The sequence below is a fragment of the Amphiura filiformis genome, chromosome 6 (assembly GCF_039555335.1).
Source record: "Amphiura filiformis chromosome 6, Afil_fr2py, whole genome shotgun sequence".
NCBI lineage: Eukaryota > Metazoa > Echinodermata > Ophiuroidea > Amphilepidida > Amphiuridae > Amphiura > Amphiura filiformis.
The window spans coordinates 12466267-12491796 of NC_092633.1; the positions used below are offsets into that span (position 1 = coordinate 12466267).

The following is a 25530-nucleotide window of genomic DNA, read 5'->3' on the forward strand; positions in this document are numbered from 1 at the left end:
AAAGCAAGTAGTTATTGATTTATTGATCAAATATTGGTTTTCCTCATTTTTTACTGTAACTCCACAACTGTTGTCTGTGCTGAAATAAAATTTCCAGTGCAGTAGTTGTAGTCCTTGCCCTAATAATATACATATCTTACTTGTCCCCAATGTGCTATAATTTTTGAGAAAAATTAAAAAATAAGCATACCTGCCAACATTGAAAACCTAGAAAACAGAGTACATGGCGAACGTAGGGCGCGAAGCGTCCGTAGTATCGCCTCTGACGGCGGGGTCCAGGGGCCCACTTAAGGGCCCTTGGTGGGGTCCAGGGGCAAAGCCCCGGTGGGGGTTGAGGGGGCGAAGCCGCCCAAAGCTAGAGGGTTTCTACACTGTAAAAACCCATATAAGCCCCTTCACATTAGACACATTTTATAGAAAAACAACAAGGTGAAAATGAGGCCCTAGGCTTTTATAAACTTTGAAGAGGGATTTATACTCCATATCTAGCAACAATTTCAACACGTATTTGATGACTACAACCTTTGAAAAAAATGTGAAAAAACATTCTGGGACCTGTTTTTATAAGTTTGAAAAATATGCTTCCTTCACACAGAAAATGTGCTTTTAAAAATGCAGTTTCCTATACTTTTGTACATAACGATCATTCCTTGAAGCAATTTTTTGGCTTTATAACAAGGCCTACGTGACTGATAGGACATTGATATGATGCACAATACAAAGGTGAAAAAAATTTTTTTAAATCAATTTTTTCTTAATTTTTTCAACGTTTTTGGCAACTTGAGAATCTCTAGACCTATTCTGAAGGTTGCATTTGAGGAGGGATTTATACTCCATATCTGGCAACAATTTCAACACATATCTGATGACTGCAACCTTTGAAAAAATGTGAAAAAACATTCTGGGACTTGTTTTTACAAGTTTGAAAAATATGCTTCCTTCACATAGAAAATGTGCTTTTAAAAATGCAGTTTCCTATACTTTTGTACATAACGATCATTCGTTGAAGCAATTTTTTGGCTTTATAACAGGGCCTACGTGACTGATAGGACACTGAGATGATGCACAATACAAAGTTAAAAATTCAGAAAAAAAAAACATTTAACAAAAAACATGTCAAAGTTTTTGTTGACTTTGGAGAAACATAGACGTATTCTGAAGTGCTAGGATCATTCACAGATGATTTGAAAAAAAAAATTGAAAACATTACAAAAAAATTACAGTTTGTTATCTTTAATATGAAACCACTAACTAATGTTTACCATCTATCACAATATTATACATGCATTGGTTTTCCATGCATTTTAAAATATGTGCTAGATGAAGAGGTAAACATTAGTTAGTGGTTTGCATATTAAGGATAACAAACTGTAATTTTTTTGTAATTTTTTCCAATTGTTTTCAAATTAACTGTGAATGATCCTAGCATTTCAGAATAGGTCCAGTGGTTCTCCAAAGTCGCCGAAAACTTTGGAAAAGAAATTTAAAAAAAATTATTTAAAAAAAAAAATAACCTACCTCTGGTAGTTTGAAATCTTGTTGGATCGTATCAATCTTCATTTTTTCCCGCCATATCAAACACTGCAATGTAAAACAAACTCCTAGATTGTTCACTTATTCATAACAAGTTCAGACAAAACACTTTCATTTCTGTTTGAAATCAGTCATGTTGATAAGTTGATCTTGCCATCTGTCTAAAAAACATCTTGTTCGTGGTTGGTAGAAGATAAAATGTGTGTACCATATTCAACTTACTCCCTTTTTACCTTACATGGCACCTGTTTAATTAAATGCTACCATTTGGGATATTCCAATGCCCCTGTGGAAGATTTAGCTAAAGTCTTCCACAGAGGGAATACAAGTTTTCAAATAGAATAGACAGTTGGGTAACTTCCATTTGAAATACTCACTCTAGCTGTGGAAGATATACATGTAGGTAAAGCCATAATCAGGGTGAGTATGAGTTTCAAAATGATTAACCATGACCAATTACATTTGAAAAACATACTCCCCTGTGGAAGATATTTCCAAAATCTTCCACAGGAGAAGTGTGGATTTTAAATGGAATAGCTCATTGAGTACACATTTAGAGGTGGCATAGCCAGGGGGCACGGTGCCCCAGTCAGATATTATTTGCACCAACAAATCATCAATATAATCAACGGTAATGTTTTTATAACAGCTCCAATCCTCAGGTCTCTAATAACAATTCCTCAGCATATGGCTAACATACTTACATTTCTCAGCATTTCCTCACTCTTTGCTAAGTCAAAGTTTCTTGCTGCAATAAAAAAAAACATCAACAATCAAGATTGATTTGACAATTTAATTTCAATTAAAAATGATTGACAAACTAAATTCGTAAAAATCTTTGACACTTCGTCAAAGGAAAACACAAGATAAAGGCAATAATTATAAACATAAAAAGCCCTAAAAGAGAGAAGATGTGGGTCTTAAGAAGATTCTTGAAGGTGGTAATATTTTCTTGACCACAAATGTGGCTACGCAGTTGAAAAGGCATGATCGCCACCTTGCTTTTTGGAAGGAGCTACTTTGAATGTGACAGCAGAGTCGGAGCGAAGCGCGTAAGTAGTTTTGAGAGTCCGAGATTCAAAATAAGAATGTAAGGCTTCCAGTCCATTGAAGAGATTTTGTAAAAATTTGGCCTTAATAATATACACAGTACACAAACACAGGTCTAGAAATTTGTGAGAATATTCTCGTAAAGATTCTCTGAAACTGATTTGAGTGAATCTAAAGAGATTCTTGTAGATTTGTTGAACCTATAGTGATTTATGATACCAATTTAAAATTTTTGCCAAGATTTTTATGCCTGTTGGCAACGAATGACATAATAGAAAAAAGGCAGACACATGGTAATATGCCTTTACAGTGGCATGCCAAATATGGAAAACAATGCAAGGATGATGAGAGTGCAGTAATTGTTTTTGATTGTGTATACCATTGTTTTAGGCACAGGCAATTCATAAATGTTTTGCCTCGTGAGAATTTGGATTCATTAACTCTTGGGAAAAAAAGTGAGTGAAATTCCTGACCCTTTGGTGTTTGACAAAACAAATGAAAAACTTGATTGATTGCATGGTTTTAGATCAAAAATGTAAGTGGCAAGTTGATATGCTGGCAGGCAAGTTGTAAAACACAGCAACTGGTCCAAGCTGAAACAGCAGACCAGTTGTTAAAGAGTGAAGTGTAAGCCCTGCAATGCTTGAGCAAGAATTTTATTCTAGGTCAATTGGCAAATTCGTCCAGTGGCAGAGCCACAGGGGCGGAGGGAAGGCCAATTGCCCCACCCCCCAGAAATTTTCAGGGATAAAATGGGGACAGCAACAAGTAAAAAGTGTCATTAAAATTAATATACTAGATGGAAATTTTTTTTTAAATCGGACAAAAATGTACAATCAGGATGAAAACTTGACAAAATTTGGCATGCCTCAACACCAAAAGACGGGCTAAGACACAAAGTTGATCAAGAAGCCCCGAATTCAATTAACCAATAAGCAAGCCTTATTACTGATTCTGCTCCCTCAATAAGGTAACTTGGGCCAGGTTTTTTTTAAATCATGTGCACTTGTGCAGGTGTTCAAATGTGTTCCTTTAAACCACAAAAACACACAACCACTGAATTGCAAACATATAAATAATTGGTAAATCCCAGAAAGTCTAAGTACGTAACAGTATTGAAAATACCTCGTAAAAATCTGGTAAGATAGTAATCGTCATGTTTCGGTCCAAGCACATCCTTCAGATTTGCTCGGAACTAGAGGGAAAAATAAGAAACAATATGTATTACAATGGTCAGTATTTTAGTATGATTTATAGGTTAATGAACGGGTATTACTTGTTGCTTCAGAAATAATGCACTTGCGCTGATGTTGATGTGTCTAATGCACAAGCCCTGAAGGGAGAGTGCATTAGACACATCAACATCAGCGCAAGTGCATTATTTAGTTTTTTGCCAAATTTGTCATTTCAAAAATACCAAATGACAATTTGAATGACTTATCCTTCACTTTTAAGCAATTTATAAAAAAAATTAATTTTTTCACACTTGCGCTGGGATCACTGAATGGGTCTTTATATTATAATTTTACTGTAGATATACTTAAATGCAAACTTGCCAACAAATTAGCACTATAGGGAGATTTCATGTACGCCACGGGTCACTAGCCCTGGAGGCACAACAACGATATTGGAACAAGTGAAAATGAAATATCACCTACAGAGTGCTAATATTCCTTACAAAGCATGGGTTTGAATAACGCGCCAAAGATTCACAGAGGATGATATAAATAGTTTGTTTGTCCTCCACCGCACTTGACCGACTCTCAATGCAGGTCATTTTTATCAACCTTTTTACCTTTCATGCAAGCGCCCTATACTAGGACATGAGAATAAGTTCTCAAACGTTCAAAATTTGTAGTTACTACAACTGCTTTCACGCTTGTATTCTCAATCAATGCCAACGGACAGCACATGACACAGGCACAGACATTGACAGAAGACTTGAGAAGAATTAAATAATTTACTTTAAAATGGCCAAGTTACTAAGTTTTGTATTAAATGTCATACATGTATGTATTGTAAAGATAACCATGTAATCATGTATCAATAATAGTATTATGATCTTTCTCTGGTAAATGCTGGTTTAATAGTACATGAGTATTAGGCCTATGTAATGAAATTATTAGTTTCCCGTCACCCGCCCGCATCACCTTTTCAATTTGATCAAAACTTTCATTATTTTCATAAAAAAGTCAATTATCTGAAAATTGAGATGGAAATAATCAAAACTGAAACTCTCAAAATGTCTGACATCCCCTGCTGATCATAATCAGCAGTTTTTCTTAGTTGTAGGGATAGAGGATGTAGTAAATAATGAAAATTTAAGGATTACCTCATCATTTTTCTACAGTAGTTACAATTACAAAAATTGCAAATTTCTTTTCATTTTAAGGGGTGGGGTATGAACGTTTGGACAGTATTTATTGTGGGACATTAGAGTACATCAGACATATCAAATTGCATTCTGAATACGAAGAATGTCCGTCCCTTAATAAAAACAAATTCAAATTTTTACTCAATCTGTTGCAAAATGTCTGTAATGATGATCTAAGCATTAATACCTGTTTTGAGATGGTCTTTCATATAGGTGACCCCGGCCATCAGGGTACTTATTTTACATTACGCTACAGTGCCTACACTTACGCTTTTCAACCCAGAATAGATCGTGGAGCAGAGCGACTAGTTGAAGACTTGTAGCAGAGCTGATTCAATTTGTTTACATTTTGTTTTGACCTCGAAGCGAGCTCATTTCTGGGCCGATTTCGGTAAAATAAAGGTTAAATACTTGGCGAAAATTGCATTTTATGTGAAGCTGAACACATGAACATGTAGAGGAGAGTCTTTGTTTTTGTTGTTGGCTGGAGGTATACGTCGAACAACTGAATACATGCACAACGTGTGGACCAATATATTTTTGTAAACATTTTAGGCCTATAACAAAATGTATATTTTGTACAATTGTACAACTATCGTTTCTACCCTATGACCTATAAAAGTTACCTGTTATCAAAGTGTCCGCAAAAAAATGGCCATCGCAAGTATCTTTGATGCTGAAAACTAAGGATATTCACGCAGGGACAGGCCGAAAACCTTACCTTGATCGTAAAATCCAGCCCATGCATGTCATAAATAATTCATTATTTCATTGTGTAAATGTCAGTGATTGTGTCCATGTATTGTTATTGCACCTGCGGGAGCAGTTGTCATGCTGAATTTATACTTGATCGCTGGATCACCACGTGAATTCGAGGTTGTTAAGCATCGAGCACGCTGACTGGCTTAGCAATTATCAAAGTAGTTTTGTTAACCAATCAGGTTAGACGTACTTTACTGGTGGGTCACATTAATTTATACCGTAAAAGGTCGTCACGTTCATTGATTGGCTTACGATTGCAATGAATGGTTTTTCAACCAATCACAAAATGGGTTATAAATAAATAAGGCGCCCGTCGGAAATTTTGCACACGTCCATGATGACGTCATGCCTCAGTGCCACGAGGTAGCCAGAGGCTTCGCTTTTCTGCGAAAGCGAGCGAGTGGTATAAAGTCAGTTTCACACCTGTGATTTATCAAGCATATCATAAAATCTCTGAGCACATCAACAGCGCATTTGACAGATAAAAATGACATTTGCAATTCTGAGCAACGGGATTCCACGAATTTGACGATTATTTAAGTTATTCTACAGGATCGGTGGTCTGCTGTATTTGAAGTGCATATTGAAGTTTGTAAGTTTGTGACTTTGTATGTTATGTGCAATAGATAATTACAGGAAGCTTAAATTGACACGCTTTCCTGCAATTTGTCTGTCGCTTCCGAAAATTATTTGGAGTTCTGGGCACGTCACACCGGAAGTGTGACGTCACCTCGCTCACTCGCTGGGCATAGGCTGGAGGCCCCATGTTGAGAAGTTATAGAAATGGTAGTATTTTGGCCGATTTGAAAAGAGACAAACCACAGAAAACTACAAATTTGACTTCAGAATCGGATTTGTTGTCAACTGCTTGTGATATCACCTCCGGGGTCACCTATAGCCATGTAAAATGAAAGTTTTGACAATAATGAAATTTTCCAAAATAATGAATAATCATGAAATCATGACCTCATATTTCACTGACAAAAATGTGATGGGAAACTAATCATTTCATTTCATTAGCCTTATATTATTCATGTATTTTCTATTAAACCAGCATTTTACCAGAGAGAGAAAGATTGATCATTTATTGATAAGCTTACCAATTTTGCAACTGTAAAAAAGTGTAAGCTTATCAAAATTACAAGTTACATATGTTTTAAAAACAATAATAAAATCACACGGACATACCTGTATTAACTTCTCCTTCTGTTTACCAGTGAGCTCCGGCCTTCCACTCATTTTTAAAATTGCAATCTAAATTACAACCAGAAATTTTGAGTCATGCATGCATGAATGTGCCAGCTCTTTTCCATGGACTTCGATCAGCTCTCAATCAATCACTCAGCTGCTGCACAGATCAACAACATGTCAAAATGTACACTTGTTGTGCTGCGGTGCATGTACAATGTCGAAGGTCGTATCAAGGAGTCAATAAACTTTTACAGAAGGACAAGGTGTCAATAAACTTTTGCAGATTGTAAACACGACTAAAACCTGGGAGGCTAAACTTTTAAAAATCAGTGCAGGAAAGTTTAGGAAATTTGTAGATTGATTTCCATCGGATTTATTGGTTTCATATTGCTTGTAAAACAAAAAGATTTACTTGAAAATATTACTTTTCTGGATTTCTCATAAAAAATTGATGTTGAATTTAATTTCCTGTCAGTGTCACATGTTTTTTGCCGAATGGTGAGGTGGCTCTATCCCCTCTTTCATTATTCATTATTTTTTGAACATTCACATCAGGCTTTCTATCACACTATATGAGGGGCTGTGCAATAATTATGTGTTACCCCCGGGGTGGTGAATTCTCAAAATGGTCTGCCAAAAAATCACCCCCCCTTTACACCTTCCAGATTTTAGTGAACCCGAATTTGTACCTTATATTGTCTTATCATAAATGCGAGCAGGAAATTTTGCACATTTGAATGTGTTCCTAACGTTTTCCTACACCTTTTAGGGCGTAATATAGAAACGGGGCCCAAAATATCGGTGCCAAAAAATGCTTGCCCCCCTTTCGACCTGCCAAAAATTGCTTGACCCCCTCCTTTTGACCTGCCAAAAATGCTTTCCCCCCATGGCCTACCAAAAAATCTTTGCCCCCCCCCTATATAAATTCACCACCCTGGGGGTAACCGGTACCAGGGCTGTCAACTCTCACGCATTGGCCGTGAGTCTCACGCATTGGGTCACTTTCTCACGGTCTCACGCCAAGGTAGCATAATCTCACGCCTGGATAGTAAATCTCACGCAAAAAGCTGGAAAATGAGTAAAATCTCACGCATCGTCATGAATAATTTGTTGCTACCCCCTCCCCCTTTTCACATTCTTGAGTGCCGTGACTCAAATAATCATGGTACAAAATGAACATTGGAGTCAGCAAATCCCAGTACGCCCCTGTCTCACGCCAAGCAATTCCAAAAAGTTGACAGCCCTGACCGGTACACTTATAATTATTGCACCACCCCTGACTATATGAAGCCACACTGAAGACAAGGAAATGAGGTCCATCGACCCAACAAATAAAACAGAGGTTATCTATCAAAAATAGAAAAAGGACAGAAATATTAAACACAACAGGAAACTTAACATCAACTTTCATCAGTGGCGTAGATTACTTTTTGACATTTGGGGGATGGGGTTGGAAAAAATTTCTTGAAGTATAATGAATTCAGCACCTTTTGGTGACATAATAAGGAAATGGTATAAATTCGCCATTTTGAAGCGAAAGTGTTGAAATCATGGTGCAAAATGGAATAAATTCGTACAAAGCGAAAAAATTTGCACTTTTGGGGCTAAAATGGCCAAATATGAGGTTAATTTGGTCAAAAACCCACATACAGGCGTCAACATTGGGGGGGTGATTGTATGGACCATCCCTCCGGCAAAATATTGAGGGGGGGGGATAAATCCACCCCATCTCCCCGGGATCTACGTCTATGACTTTCATTAGCCAAAAATTCAAGGGGGAAGTTGCTCCACTAAAAATGAAATGAGCATGGCTTAAAAAACAACTTTTTTTTCAGCCTTAGGCCAACAAAAACACCAAGTTTGTTTCCTGTAGCACACATTTTGTTTTTGACGGCTTATTTTATGCATTAGAATTTTTTTCACACCAAAAAAAACCCGAAAATCACAAAAATTATATAAAACTACTGGAGAAAACATTTACACATTTTTTAAATATCTTTTTTAATCTGCAGGTTGAATGGGGATCATAAATATTTTTGAATATGAAGAAATATGATTTTTTTTTATGGGTGTCAGAGAGACCCACTGTAAATTCCCAGATGGTTCCCAAGATTCCCAAGATGGTTAATGAAGTTCATTCATCTGAAATCACATTGTATTTTTTTTACTTGATCAAAGCTTTACTGGAGTGATTGTGGGACTTCATTTTCTACGATTCGGAATGGTCTCTATGGGATTTTACATACCGGTAATTGGTACCATCTTTTTTTACCGTCTACCATAAGTTAATATGATCAAGGAAGAGGAGCTGATTTTTACTAAAAGGGTTTTGAGATTTACAATTAATTTTGATGCAAGGTTTTTATTATTTTATGAAATATACAGATTGTCCCCCAAAAGTGGTGCAACCAAAACAGCTCGATTTGTACCAAACGTGTATAATACCATGGACACTATTACGGTAAATATTAATCTATTAACTTTTTATTCCACCAGTTTGTTGGTGAGCTATGTCATTGTGTATTACTTTTAACTAAGCTTTATTTGTATTTTGACAACGTAGTATTGCTTATTGACAAATGACAATGCTGGAGATCATGAGAATAACCTTTTGAGCAAAAATTGACTATATAGTATAATTTGTTATTTTTGTTTTATTTTGTCTTTTGCAATACGAATAATCTTCAATTTCTTCCACTTCCTGTTCACATTTTGTCAATATTTGAATAAATTCCAAATATAATGTTAATTGGCCCACAATCTTTCAATTTTTGTAACAGGCTAACATTTTGACTGGAATCCATTTTCCAAAATTCCAAATTAATTTCGAGAAAAATTAAAATTTTGTTCTATAAACAAACGTTCTTTTAGACAATTGTTTTCAAATCAATTGTTTTCAAATCAATGACTGAAATGCCTTTGTAGAGATTTCAAAATAGCTGTTCACACTGTTTTGTTAGCATTTTGTCCCGACAAGTATTATGCCCAAACTGGCACAAAATGGATTTTGTGTGTTTTCATATAAACAACATCTAACAAAAGATAAACAAATATATTAGAAAACTGAATATTTCAGCTATACCATGTTACTAAAAACAATATTGCCCACTAAAAACCTTTGGTACAAATCAGTTGCTTTTGGTGGCATCATTTGTTTGGGGGACAAGCTGTACCTATTTTGTATACCATAGTGTGCAACATAAAATACTAATCAGGGACTGCAAATTTGATTTTGATGGAATTATTGGCACTAAAATGTATCAAGTCAAATTTAATATAATGTGCCAAACAAGTCATCAATCTTGGTTTAATGCAAATATTCACAAATTATCCAAACAAAGACCACTGAATAAATTCAACAGTTACAATAAAGATAATATTAAGCACATGCGTTTATTAAAACCCATGGATCACTAGAAATGAAGTGACAAAGTTGTGTCAAATATTCCTGGCAAATATTCTACTTATTATTACTATGTACACCTTAACTTAGAAATCAATGCAAGCCCTCTAGAAAGTTTATTTCATTTTTGGTGGGCTCCTAACAAGATTCAAATTCACATATCTTAATTGTACAAAATCTTTGGGTCAATTCAAAGAAAACATGTGAAATTCAACAGTCATATAATTGCTTCTTTTTATTATTTTTACTTTTTTTTTCCAAATATTCTTATTTTGACAAGAAATAAATTTGTTAGAAATAGTATTTCTATGCAATGATGCTATTATCTATTAAACTACCACATGAACTATTTACAAACCAAGAAAATTATTTCACAAAATAAACTAAAAACTATGAACATCAAAACAGCTACAATGGCTCTATATATCTGATTTGCACTAGTCTAACATACTGGGTACTCTTACTACTAATAAAATGTATACATGTTTACGATTTCATCAGCAGAATTGGGCGATTCTGACCAATTCAACAACATAAATAAATAATACCAAAATGATAGAGAACTTATTCTATTGGCACTTGACATGCTTCAGTGACATGCAATTGCAAAACTACTTCATTAGTTTACAAAAATAGAATAATCTTATCTTGTTTTTATCTTTTTTTTGTTTTCATCATATTTTGTCTGCCGAGTGAAAGGTTGTAAGCAATTACGAACTTCTTGCACTCGTAGTCTATACACAGTGCATAATCGAGTGACGAGTACTTTACGAGTATATTGTAGTCAGTATATCTTGGCACTACTAGTACTAGAACCCAGTGACTGCTCTTTCGGGTGGTGGATCAGTCACTGGGTTTTAACTGTTCTCGGGTGTAGTATGTTTTAAAGTCCCTATTGTAGGGCTAGTATATACTGTAAAAGTCAATATTTTCGCGATTTTGAAGATTTTGTCAATTGCGCGAGAATTAAATTTCGAGGTTTTGATATTGATACAATAAAAACCTAATGCAAAACGTTATTTTCGCGACTTTATGTCCACTCGCGAAATTCGCGAAAATAAACACCTCGCGAAATTTTCTACTTTTACAGTATATCTTTCCTGTCTTATTAGGTAAGATTTCAAAGCAATGAATCATGACCAATTTTAAGACTGATACCAGTATTTTGTTACACATTTTTAAAATACATACTCCACTCATGGGTTTTAAGTGGGTTCCAAGAATCACTTGAAAAAATAATTTGTTTCGGAAAACACCTTTGAATGAGAATACTATCTACAGCAATACATATCTGTGTGAAAAATCAAAAAACACCCCAAACTTACAAAATGGGTGTGGCGTGTGCCATGTACATCATTCACACATGTGTAGTAAATGATCAGGATATTGTAGAATTCACTTTTCAGATACTTATGTACACTTGCTTGAGGTGCAAAATTAATTACCATCACCGTAAAAAATGTAACAAGTATTTTGGTCTGCTTTTTGGCACAATAATGAGCACCAAAATGTGTGGTAAAATATAATTATCTACACATCTTGACTACCACAAGAGACCAATACAATCAATTGAGATTCAATTTGGAGAATGCCAACAGCAAAAAGCAAATTGCTCTTCCCAAACAACATCCCAAAATAAAATTGTCAAATGTTGTGTCTTGCTAATTAAATTATACATTGGTGAATCCTGTAAGCTACATTTTGGCAAGCATTGACACCTTTGGTATGTTTCGTTTAGACCAAATAAGACCTGAATTCAGAAATACTCACAAATGATTACTGCCACTTTCAAACCCCACTGTAAGCCTTATCTTTAGTGAGGAATTTAGAGTTACAACTCTTTTAGAAATCAGACCCAGCAATAGGTAATATTCCTCTATTTTATAAAACATTTCCTGAAACTGCGGAACAGTAATCAAACATATTCTTGAATTTCTATTAAGAAAGAATAATTATTACACCTCATGTGAACTGTGAAATTATAAATGCAAATTTTTGTACAGATCCAGTTCATACAATATTTCCTAAAACTTCAGCAAAAACATTTAAATTAATTTTCAAAAATAAACCCAGCAATTAAAACAATTGTTATGCTGGAAAACATTATTACAAAGTTTTGTAATACATAAAATGTAATAGAAATTCAGATTCCACATTTATTGCAGCATTATTATGCACTTAAGGGGAGAGTAAGGGGAGAGACTTTCACCATAGCCAGAGTTTGTGATTTTTGATAATTAATAGACCTAAAATGTACTTGCTGAAGTGATAACGAAAGTGATTTTTCACACATTTTTGTCAATATCTTGAAAAATTTGACATATTTCCAAAAAATTAAAAACTAATTCCGAATTCTCGAATTCTATTTCTCTTCTTTATGAATATGAAATGGAACAAAATTCTACTGCTCTATGTTGTTACCAAAAAAGTAAGGTCAATGACACAATCAATGTTTTGGTGATTTTTTTTTCAAAATCTTAACATGGTACATATCTGACCTCACAGTTCTTCAGTTGATTTGTTTTCACTTTGGAACATTAAGCAAAAATTAGTTTGAAAATACACCAATTCTCTCCCCTTACTCCCTCTTTTATCTTTTGGTTAGCTCATTTGCCATCACACCAATACCTAAAAAGAGTTGTGATTAACATTGTCAGCTGTAGGTATATTTCAATTACTAATGTCTGTGAATGATTTTTAACTTTTCGCTAGGCTCCACTGAAGCCATGGGCCACTTTCACATGCAATGAAGTTCCTAATGTTAGTAATGTTTAATATTGACTAACATTTATATACACAATTTACACTAACTTCAATGCACAAAAAATATGTTCTCAAGTACTTAATAGTTTTACTGAATGTTAGAATAGATACATTTGTGCTTCAGTAGCTTGATCACACAAGCACTGTACTTTTGTGCTTCATCAAACTATTAAAAGAAAATGTTGCAATTTATGGTGAGTCTTCCTATCCCAAGAACAAGAATTTCATATTAAAAGTAAACCTGTTAAAGGTCAGAATAAGAATTGCAACAAAGGAGCTTTGGTGAAGAGGTCACCTTTGATAGATCAATATATTCTAATTTATCTCCTAGTACATACATACATTAATTACCATTACCATTGGCTAATTTGTCAATGGTAATGATTGTCTAGCAGCTAACACAGACAACCATTACCATTGGCTAATTTGGCAATGGTAATGATTGTCTAGCAGCTAATACAGACAACCATTACCATTAGCTAATTTGGCATTGGTAAATGATTGTCTAGCAGCTAACACAGACAACCATCACCATTGGCTAATTTGGCATTGGTAATGATTGTCTAGCAGCTAACACAGACAACCATTACCATTGGCTAATTTGGCAATGGTAAATGATTGTCTAGCAGCTAACACAGACAACCATTACCATTAGCTAATTTGGCAATGGTAAATGATTGTCTAGCAGCTAACACAGACAACAATTACCATTGGCTAATTTGGCAATGGTAAATGATTGTCTAGCAGCTAACACAGACAACAATTACCATTGGCTAATTTGGCATTGGTAATGATTGTCTAGCAGCTAACACAGACAACCATTACCATTGGCTAATTTGGCAATGGTAATGATTGTCTAGCAGCTAACACAGACAACCATTACCATTAGCTAATTTGGCAATGGTAAATGATTGTCTAGCAGCTAACACAGACAACAATTACCATTGGCTAATTTGGCAATGGTAAATGATTGTCTAGCCGCTAACACAGACAACCATTACCATTAGCTAATTTGGCAATGGTAACAATTTGGTAATAGCAAGGACAATCATTACCATTGGCTAATTTGTCAATGTTAATGATTGTCTAGCAGCTATATATATCACAGACAATCATTACCATTGCCAAATTAGCCAATGTTTCAAGTCCTCAACACCTTCACAGATAAGTGATATTTCCAAATTATATCACAATACAAATTTCATAATTTCAATTGGTTCAATAATCTACTTGAACATACTCTAAACTGACACCTACATCTACAGTAATAATCCTATCACATATTACTTTACATTCAATTTGTAAACATACCATTACATTAAACAGGTGACATTATCAGGCAAAGATACCCTATTTGTTGCTAAAACTCTAACTAAATGTAAGAAAATCAAAAGAAAAAAATTATCAAAAATGTCAATCATCAATATAACTTCCCACATCATTATTGTAAGTCACTGAGAAGCACATAAGTAAAAGCTTAACAGTGAATAGTTCATTCTAGGAGGAGAAAATGTCCAACATGTAAAGTCATTTTGATGTACTTAGACATAAGCATTCAATACTTCAATACATTCCATTTTCCTTTTGGAAAGGTAAATTCTCACAAAACATGTTCCTTAGGGTAAAAACCAACAGTACAATGGCATCTTATAAACGAAAAATCCTTTCACTCAGGAGGTTTACCCTCCCTCAGTCTAACGAAAGTTTGAAATGTTGAAAATTCCAACCCAAAAGATTAACTTCGACCAACATTTTAACTAGATATTTACAAACATAAATCAGACTTTTTGAAAGAACTTTTTTAGTTTATAGGACGTCATTGAACTCTTGATTTGTTCCATTACCACCTGGTCCAAGAAAGGCAACTGGCAGTAAACTGATTGTCATACATTTCACTGACCACCATGACACATTCCCTAGAGTAAGTTATACCCTGTTTACATTGGGCAAAAGTCGTAATCGATTTAAGCTGTATTTTGAATTACGACAGCAGATTAATTTGTTTGGTGGGTGTTTACACTACATCGGCTGAATTCGATTCAAAATTCGCATTCACGAATATCGAATTCGTTTGTTACCAGTGGTTACGGCAGGTGAATACGAATTCAACAACATGTTCGTTTACATTAGCGAAAAGTCGTAATTAATGACGACTTATTCCAATTCACTTGAAATGAATGATGATACAAGTCATCATTGGAATTACGACTTTTGAATTACGATTAATTACGACTGTACCTGTTTACACTTATGATACGAATTAAGTCGATTACGACTTTAGTGAATTCGATTACGACTTTCGTCCAATGTAAACGGGGTATTAGTTTGCAGTCCATATGTATTTATTTGTACAAGGACAGGCACTTATTACAACATGATGCATGATATGTTACATATGAAACATAATAACAGCTTCACATTAAATAGCACGCTGTCCAGCTACAGTAATATAGTTCAAGAACCTTGTACAACCTACATATTCATTAAAGTCACTGAAAAACTCAGAACATGTAAGTCTAATCAAAGGCCTAAAAGCTTTGACGACAGGACAAGTATGAGTTTAAAGACCACATTGTACCATCCGGTAGAGGTAGCTCACATGGTAATTTTGTGCAAAAACACACTTGTGCAAAACGAAGCTTATGTTGAAACAAGATTAAGAGTTGATGAGACTATGCCAAGGCAAATTGTTCAGTACTACTTCTTGGAAAGTCTTGTCACTGGTAACTTTGAGATGACAGAGACAGAATAGAGGAAAGGAAACAGAATAAAGGATAGAAGGATTCTTCCAGCCATCCAATGAACAAATTCAACTGGCCCTTCAGATGGAAAATAACGGCTTTCCAACAGAATCGCAGAAGTCCAAATATGACACAATATATTTAATGTTTGAATACCAAATCCAAATTTGCAAAATCTGCAAGTCAATATTCTGAGGTAGGTCATTAAATTTTACGAGAGAGAGTTGGACACCAATAATGGATGATTTAAACATTTTTTAGCAATTAGTTCTTAATTTCAGTGACTAATACTCATATAGGCCTATTTGGTTTAAATTTATAGCTACACTTATATTTTACATCTTATTCTGAAAAACAAAACAAAATATACACTTCATTAGTCCAATTCATTTCACAATGCATGTTACATAACAAAATTTTAAGTAACTTTGCTTTCACAGAAAGCAGCAACATAAAAAACTAAATTTTCTTTATCATAACTTAACACAGAGACCCTGACTTTTCTTATACCCAATTGAAAGCAATTACTTCGATTATCTCTCCGAACTGAATAAATGTCTCACCCAAATACATGTATCTTGTTCCTGATACACCATTCTCTGTGTCAACATGTGAGAACACATCACAGAATGGTGTAGAATCATGATAAGATGCTATGACCGGGTGTCAACGGTTTTAACACCATATCACCTGAAGCAACTATCAAACCCTGTGACAAACACAATATCACTTTTTTATGTCTTGCATTATCTTCAAATTCTTCATAAATCTGAGACAGCAATGTATTAGACATCTTACATCTCCTGCACAGTTAGTACTTAGATCCTAAAGCTTTCATGTTTGCCATCGATATGCCTCAATCTAAGGAAGACATCTGTTCCATACCCTTGCATACTCTCCAATTGTATGGTGCCACCAAGGTATGCAGCATAAGCTCTGCATGCTGGCAGACCAAACCCAAACCTGAAAAAGTTCAATACACATAACAGGTAGATTAGTCAATTATACCCTCATATCTTGGCTGTAAAGGATTGCCAAATCTGTATTTTATAGATAAGGAGGTTCTTCAGAAGAAGTATGGTTCCAATATAGGGTACAACGATTTTTCAACCTGATTTGTTGGCATATTAGTAATGTTTAAATTACGTACAAACTTATCTTGAACTGATGTTTACCAAAATTATTGCGTTTGTAGGACACCAGAGCAATTTTGAGTAAATGTCTTATTTAATTAAGACAGTAAATTGCACATAGAGGACCACAGGAAAGGACCACAGGGCCAAGAAAGTAAGTGGGTTTTTTTTTAAATTTTACTTCATTATTTTGGCTGAGATGACCAGTAAACCTTCTTGATGGTCGTTACTACAAGAAATGATGGACTTGAAGACAACAACATATTGGTAAAGCTTTAATAACACCTGTTAATCCTATGATAGGGTCACCATGCATAGGCACCCATGTATACTTACCCACATAATGGGCCAGCTGTAGGTCCACTGTTAAGAGCTGAAGTGAGCACTCCAAAAGTTCCTCCTTGTGTTGAGTTAGTAGCGTCATCATTGGCCGTAGTAAAGTGATAATTAAATACTTTGTTAATGATATTATGGGAAATGCCGCCTCCCTTGTCTGATACTCTGTGAAGTGAAATAAAACAGTGCCATCAAGTTATTATAAAACATCAATCTAAAAGTGCGATATAAATTATGGTCAAAGTTCTTTCCAATACTAAGGAAGTGTGTTATGGAATGTTATTTCGAAAGATATTCGTCAAGTCAATTCATAAGTGCAATTCAAAAAGAAACTTAACAAAGAACCGAATTGTAGTTCTAACGATTATGCAGCTCATGTCAAATGTTTAAAGTACAGTCTGTCCACTTAGAAGTACAAACCAAATCTGTGGCATCGGGGTCGATGCTTTATGTCACACGCGAGCCTTGACGTGACGCGAAAGATCATGCGTGCACAAATCGCACAGCAGTTAGTAGCGTAAAGAAGCATTGCACTCAATAATTATTCTCATACCTCCAGTTTCCGAGGTCTATTGTACTTCTATGTGGACAGACTATACTTTGTGCTTATCTTTTAGTTACTTATTTTATTCATTTAATCAAGCCACGAAATAAGCAGGCGCCGGGCGATTTTTACCCCATGGTTTCCGAGTTTTAGCGCCTGGTACTCCCGAAAAAAACATGACCAAGCGCCGGCCAAATTGTCATACTCGTCGCCCGGTTCTTGGCCTTCAAAATTGTCATAACTAGCCTGCTTGACGTGTGTCCTGAACAACACATTACCAGTCGAAGGACTTGACTTTTCCGATGATTTTATTTCCCAATCCCCGGGCCCAATCCATGCACAAAAAAACTCACCTCTGAAAGAGATCATACATATTGGACAGGAGTTCTGAAACAATTTTTTCCATCAGACTTTTTAATTTTGATTAAAAAGTGGTGAGAAGGTGAGCATTTCTCCCGGTATTTCTGGGTTTTTTTTAAATGGTCCGATCTCCTGGTACTTCAAAAATGACTCCTGGTTCCCGAGATAATTAGAGAACCAGGAGCCGCTTTTTCCAAATATGTGGCTCCTGGTCCAGACTCGCTTATTTCGAGGCTTGCATTTAATCATGGAAGTACTTCCATGATTTGATTTATCAAACTTTTGCCTCATTTCAATATTGCGCAATGCATTTGGTTTTAGTAAAACTATAATAGGCTATGTACAATTTTAGCGATTTACTCAAATAATTCTTTTCACCAATATTTTATGTTTTATCATGGAACTGTATTTTACTGCTGTATAATTATATTCTTGCAATCTCAATTTGTATCTGGTTTTGAATTACTTAAATTAACCCATTTAAGTATTTTATACAATTCTGATTTATTTTCTTGCCCCAGCACAAGCACATTTCTTGTTTGACCAACAGATGTGAAATATAATTATGATGAAATGACATTTAATATTCAGTTATAATGACATAAGAAACAACTTGGACCGGACAATTCAACAACTCAAATGTAAAGATGCAGCAAAACTAAACGTTTCCAAGTGCCATAAATGAGTTCAATGGTCATTCATAAACATCAACCATGTATAAACATACATCACCTTATCATATCTTACCTGATAATAAAGTCTACATCATTGTTGACAACTGTGATATGTACTTCTGGCATGTGATGAGGATCATCCAGATGGCTCTCTACTGTAGCTCTGCATTGACAAAATAGGACAAAACAATATTTCAAAGGCATATCTCAAAACACAAAGTTATGAAAACAAAACAAATCAATAACAACATCAAAGGTGTGATCATATTGATATGCTCATCTCCCATTTATTCTCATCACAAATGGGATTTCGGTGTCTGAAGAAAGCTTGTATTTTTCTCTCATTACCCCAGTAAAATTTAATGCCCAAGATATGTTAAGTTCAGATGGTCTGAACAAAGATGTACCAAATCAGAAGTACATACTACCCTACAGGGCATTGTTATGGGCATGTTTTTGTTTCTTATAACAACTGTTCAAGTTTTTATGAAAACTGTTTCTTATAAAAACTGTACAACTCAAAATTTGGAAACATACTGTTTTAATGGTAAGCCACAATGGCTGGATAGAAAACAGAATATGCAAAAATTTGACCACCCACTTTTAATAGCATATTTCTTAAGTTAAGAAAAGTAAAGCCCTTGTCCTCTATAAATTACTGATTTATTGGTTGGCTACTTTAATTCTGTTATTTTTTATAATTATTTGTTTATTTATTTATCTTTATATTTATTTTGCATGACTGAGCTGTTACCACTATCCTCTATGAGAAATGAGCTAAGGCAGATGTTCAACTTTGTACCATAAAACAAGAATCCAACTGTGTTTTGAATCAATTGATTCTTGCCAAGTTATGGTACAGCAAAAACAATTTGTTTGAGTGTGTCATAACTCAGTTATATTATCAACCAGATTAGATGATCAAATATATAAATACTTTACATTTGACACAAAAATTGATTCCTTCATTCTGACCCAATTTAAAACCTCAATTCTGTGTGAAACTGGTGGTTGAGGTGTGGCAATATTCAAACTACGTAAAACTGGAAGTGGGCGTTATTAATATTTACCATGTGGGTTGCCACACTATTGTCAAACATAATCTGATGCAATACTATATAAAATTGTAGATGATGAAAACATGACTTGCAACATATGTGATGCATGTGATCAAGGAAAATGACACGGATGTCGGAAATATTGATTCTGAGATATAGTAAATAATTGTATTCAGTTTACTTCATATTTTATTGTTCTAAGCATCACTAAGATGCCCATGTCTCTGGAACCATAAGTTTAATTATGATGATGTTTTCAGCAAAATAAAGCTCTGAGAATGGTTCATGTAACAAAATTGAATACTGAATTTTAATTTTCATCAGCATCCAGACTCATTTAGCTTGATTGCATCATGCATTACTACCTGCCAAGCTGAAATGTCACGCAATTCATGTTTGCTTTTCATGGAATAACCACATTTCTAACAGGAAAACCTGTTGCAAGTCGATTGGAAGGAAATTCTAAAAGAAACTAGTTCATTTCGGTACTGTAGTGTTCTACTTTCAATATCATTGTGCATGCATGCCCATATACAGGAAGCATTTAGCAAGTGTGCAAATATCCAAGGGAAAGAAGCGAGACCCTATCATGGCCAAATAAATATATTCATATTTTTAATTTTAAGAGATAGTCATGGCATCACCAGCTTACAGAATTATCATAAGAAAATTTGACCTTTGCAAAGAGTCCTTGGAATCTATACTTTGTGTCATCTCAAGTTTTGGAAGTGACGTAAACGTAGGAGTATATTTCATTGGTCGCAGTATCAGATCGCTTGCATTATTAAACCTTATACTCCCATAATGTATACACAAGCTTACCAGGGTGGTTTGTGAGCAAAAAGTACACCTCAGCTCAGCAGGTAGTAATATATTGCATATGTTGCCAAGTCACAAGTTTGAGTGAATTTCAAAATGTAATTGGTCTGTAATTTTTGTATAATAATTTGAGCTAAACACACTATTGCATTTCGTTTTGTATCATGTTTGTTTCCTTCATTTTGTATAATAATAATATATAGGTCTATTTCTTATATTGTTATTATCATGTTCATGTATAAATTCAGGTTTTCCACGGACACCAGTACATTTGTATTGATAAAATTTCCCGAATAAATAACAAATGACAGTGGAAATAAGGCTTTTTTCATCATCTAGGTATATACTTGCTTATTTTATATGTTAAAAATAATGATGTAATCTATCAAACTCGGACTTCAAAATTATAGTTCCAAATATATGATAATTTTCATTTTTGGTTTTTATTCTCAACACACATTTACAGATGTCACATGAAAGTTTGTTGGCCTTACAAAATAGACTACTCTAGTTGAAATCCATACACTCCATATGGAAAGACATGACCTTAATCTTTCACACATGGAGTGTGAATTTCAAATGGGGTTATTTAAATGAGTGACTCCATTTGAAATCTTCACCCCCTGTGTGTGAGATAAACTTGCTCATGTCTTCTATACATGTGGCATATGGATTTCAACTTGAATAGCCCAATGGTCCAGAATTGCAGATCTTTAATGCCTTACCTGACAGCATTCTTGATGATTTCAGGGAGCATATATTCCAATGGTTGGCTTATGTAAGGAAACACTGCTGATAGATGCCCATTAAGACGAACCTTGGGAGCAAAGCCATACCGTAATTCACACTGCTCCCTACGGTGATAAAAACAAGTCATTATAACAAAAGTGTTAATGCAAAATATGGAAAAAAAACAAGACCATAATAAAGCAATAACCTGCTTACTTATTGACAGATAGTTAATTGTTTAATTACCATTTGATATTTTTACCATCAACCACCGCTGTTTGATGGGTTTACCATATCCCAACAATGTAATTTAATTGGTCAAAATATGATCACTCGGTGAAAGATGTATTGTTCCATTCCACATTTCCACTCATCGTTCAACCGTGGAATGGAACAATCCATCATTCACCTCATGATCAACTATTGCACCCATGCATAGACAGTTGGTATAATCATCTGATACATTGGAATGAACCCTAGAGCTCAATGTGATGGGGGCAAACATATATGTTAAAAAAAGATGTGAATTGTGTAATTTTCCTTTTGGGGATTTTTCATAGTTATTCCCACTACCCTTTAGTGCACCTTTACACCATATTTCAAATTTTAATAAGAGGTACAGTGCCTATCCCAACTGAAATGGACTAAATTGACCCACACATGATCCACAGGTAGGGTAAATTAGCCAGATAATTAATCATAGGCAATGGACATGACATTATTACTGGCAATCAGGAGTAATTTCTGAAGTCGTTAATGATATTAGTGGTCCAAGAGTCTAGAACTTTTACAGTACATAGAGCTACAAGTACACCACACAGAAACAATATTTAAACATACATCAAAGGTTAGCCATCAAAACCTATAATGAAAATTTATATGATCTACATACAGCCCTTGAATTAAGGATCTGAAGGGGCACAGCAACTTTTTTAGGGCAAGTTGATAATTGCCTTGGATTTTCACTGAAAAGGCAAGGCAGCACGGCAATTTGTAATATTTCAAAAGGGCATCACGGCAACTGTTGAAAATTTGAGGACACCAAGGCAATTTTGTTAAAGCGAATAGATGAATTTCTGTCAGCTGAATTCGACACTAAAGTAAAATTTGACTCTCAACTTTACACTAAAACTAACCTGATTGCTCAAAAAACCTGCTTAAATAATACAAAGCAGTCAAAAATCAACAGTTTAATTTACTTAAATTTTGTGATCCCTAGTTCTGAGCTGCAAAACTGACTTGAAACAGCTGTGAAGCAGCTGTAACTTTGGTAATAATATTGATCAAATTCGCTGGGATAAAAACTATTTCGTGCAAAACATATCTAGAGATGGGCTCACATGTACAAGATAAGACGATACCGGAAGGGTATCGCCATCGGTTTGCAATGGGAAGTCAATGTTTGCTAATCCAGAGATCAATTGATTTGCCCAGCACTTGGATTTTGTTCATGACACGTGGAAGCTTAGTTACTATTAAACAGCGTTTCTGATTGGTCGATAGTAAGCTGAAGGTATTTCTCCGACCAATCGAGAAAATGAAGTAAGATTTCTAGCAACCAGATAATGTATAAAAGCCGATGTGATTGGCTGAATATGTAAGCTTACGTAGGGGTACATGTAATGAATATTAATTCACAACAAACTATTGATTGATAGCTGGGTTACGATGCTCAAAATAGCGATCGTGTTCAAGATTTTCGATTTTAATTTTCCACAATTTTTCAGGGTTTTAACCAGTACTTGTTAATGATTTTATAATCATGAAGGGGCAGGGCTGGCTGGCTAGGGCACCCACGGCAACTTCATTAAAGGGCACGGCAAGTGACTGCCGTCGGTAAAGGACATATTTTGAGGGCATTACGGCAATGGGGGTGGGCACCCACGGCAATATGCCATCGGTGCCGTGGGTTAATACGAGGGCTGGATCTAAACTTTGCTGTACATTTTGTTTACACTAAAACATTGACCTGTCATAGTTCTTTGAATTCTCAGAAGGCTATGACTAATATAGAACAAGATTGGCATACATTCAAGAAATAAGAGCCACTAAATTGAATAAGAAATGATTGCTGCTTCAAGCTTCCTGTGCACGTAAATAAATACTCTAACTTGCAGACAGACCTTTTCATCATCACAGTTCAGCTTCATAGGGGTAACCTTTTCTAGGATACATAGTTATGATGGAAATGGTTGGATAGCAGATACTGGTTTGAACTGAGCAGGAAGTGTCTCACCATCATCAGTATTTCATGTTACACTAAACTCCCATTTAACTTTTAAGTCGCATATATCGATATAAGAATGCCCCTGTATTACATGTACTGTGGCAAATTTGTTATTGTGGGAGAAAATGTATCTTTTCTGCAACACAATTGTTTGACAACAAAAATGGTTAACCTTTGACTACTAATTGTGTGAGACTCGTGTCAAATTAAAGAGTTGGCAGCCCTGGACATGAACTCATCTCACCTACCCTCCAATAGAGCTGTACATTCATATCAATTCACTAAATAAATAAAATGTCACATTTGTTATTGTGTAGCTATTCATGGGAACCATACAGCTGGTATGGATATATTTAGTTGCAAACAATAATACTTTCTTATCACAAAATTCAAACAATGGCAAGCACCTAGAAAAACTGGGACAGTATTCAGGAGTAGGCAATATAACAAAGGCCAAATGATGCATTTATCAGTTTTAGGCTTCATTTCATATCATGGTATTAGCTTTAATCACCAAGTATTGTGTAACCTATTGTATAATGTATTGTGTAACATTAAAATGTCAACAAACTTTCACTCACTCATGAACATATTTTAGTGTCTCATTTTAGAAATGTAGACAGTGAAGGATCCATAAACTTTGACCTTTCTTGGCAGTATTACAAGGGAGTTGAATGTCACTGGTACACTTGGGAATATTGGTGTATTCATTCCTTTCCCTGAAACCCAGTGTGCTTACCAAACCATCTACCTATTGCATGAGAGTTGGAAAACTGTAGCTGACTCACCTAGCGAAATCGGTCCACTTCTCAATGAGTTTGCGCAGCTGCAGTTTGGTGCATACAATTCCTATGTAATCAGCCTGCAGCAAGCAATACAAAAGGCATGTGATACCAACAACAGTATACACAACAGCGGGAAAAAATATTCTTTAAAAAATTGTGAAATAAAAAGGTAAAAATAAAAAAGATCTGCAATAAAAATTGAAATTGTAATGGTTATACTAGTGAATCTCCACATGGACGGAAGGTGAATTCTTGCTGGTGTAACAACTTGTCGGACTAAGTTTTATGTTCAACTGCTCGTCAGAAAAAGCCACGCAAGAGTTTTGGTCCAATCAACCACATATCTGTAAGAAATTCAACACAAGATGAAAGAATCATAAGTTTCTGCATCAACATGCTTTCCTTGCCTACTATACAAACATATGGACAAAAACACATTATTAGCAGCCTAGAAGACTTGTTGGTGCCCATTTTTCACACACCGTTACACCCGACACCCCCAACACACATTCACTCTATCTCTTTTCTCTTCCTGAAACAATTCCGGAGTACACGTTGTACCTTGGTATATGGTCATGTTTAAGATTAACACAAAATCAACTTGGATTTTAATAGGCTTATCATATGGGCAACAGTTCTTGACTGATCAGCAAGCAGCATTCTCAAAAAATTGGAAAAAATGTAGCTAAAGAGCACTCATGAAATAAGCTAATTAGTTACATTCAAATTATGCCTACTAGGGATGGAAAAAATACTTTGGGCCACAGGAACAATTTAGCGACATTTCAAATTAAAAAAGTATGCCAAATATAAGCCATGCCTAGAACTGGCTCCGTTCCTCTGACCGCGGTGCCCCAATTGCGAGCGCGAAGCGGCGGCGAGCGCGAAGCGCACGTAACCAGTGCTAGCCATGCCAAATATAAGCCATGAAGGCTTATTCATAAAATATTGGTTTAGTGTTTAGGTAAATACATGTATAATACTGATGAGCATTTGACATTCAATTTCATCTTGACAAGTTCTATACTGGTGAATTATTAGTAAATTT

General features: G+C 35.1%; 2 protein-coding genes across 3 annotated transcripts in view; both read right to left on the reverse strand.

Moving 5' to 3' along the window:
- LOC140154983 (SEC14-like protein 2) overlaps positions 1–7070 on the reverse strand; it is a 33351-nt gene extending 26281 nt beyond the window's left edge. For both annotated transcript variants that reach the window (XM_072177648.1, XM_072177649.1), the window contains exons 1-4: positions 6908–7070; positions 3709–3778; positions 2238–2281; positions 1515–1581 (exon numbers count right to left, since the gene is read on the reverse strand). In XM_072177648.1, the coding sequence (XP_072033749.1) occupies positions 1515–1581; positions 2238–2281; positions 3709–3778; positions 6908–6958 (232 nt within the window). In that variant the 5' untranslated portion in view covers positions 6959–7070. The remainder of the gene's footprint in view (positions 1–1514; positions 1582–2237; positions 2282–3708; positions 3779–6907) is intronic.
- A 3214-nt stretch (positions 7071–10284) lies between these two features.
- The window catches only part of LOC140154981 (branched-chain alpha-ketoacid dehydrogenase kinase-like), a 43922-nt gene continuing 28676 nt past the window's right edge, over positions 10285–25530 (reverse strand). The window contains exons 6-10 of the mRNA XM_072177645.1: positions 24486–24559; positions 21467–21595; positions 18938–19027; positions 17287–17451; positions 10285–16780 (exon numbers count right to left, since the gene is read on the reverse strand). Of these exons, the coding sequence (XP_072033746.1) occupies positions 16636–16780; positions 17287–17451; positions 18938–19027; positions 21467–21595; positions 24486–24559 (603 nt within the window). The 3' untranslated portion in view covers positions 10285–16635. The remainder of the gene's footprint in view (positions 16781–17286; positions 17452–18937; positions 19028–21466; positions 21596–24485; positions 24560–25530) is intronic.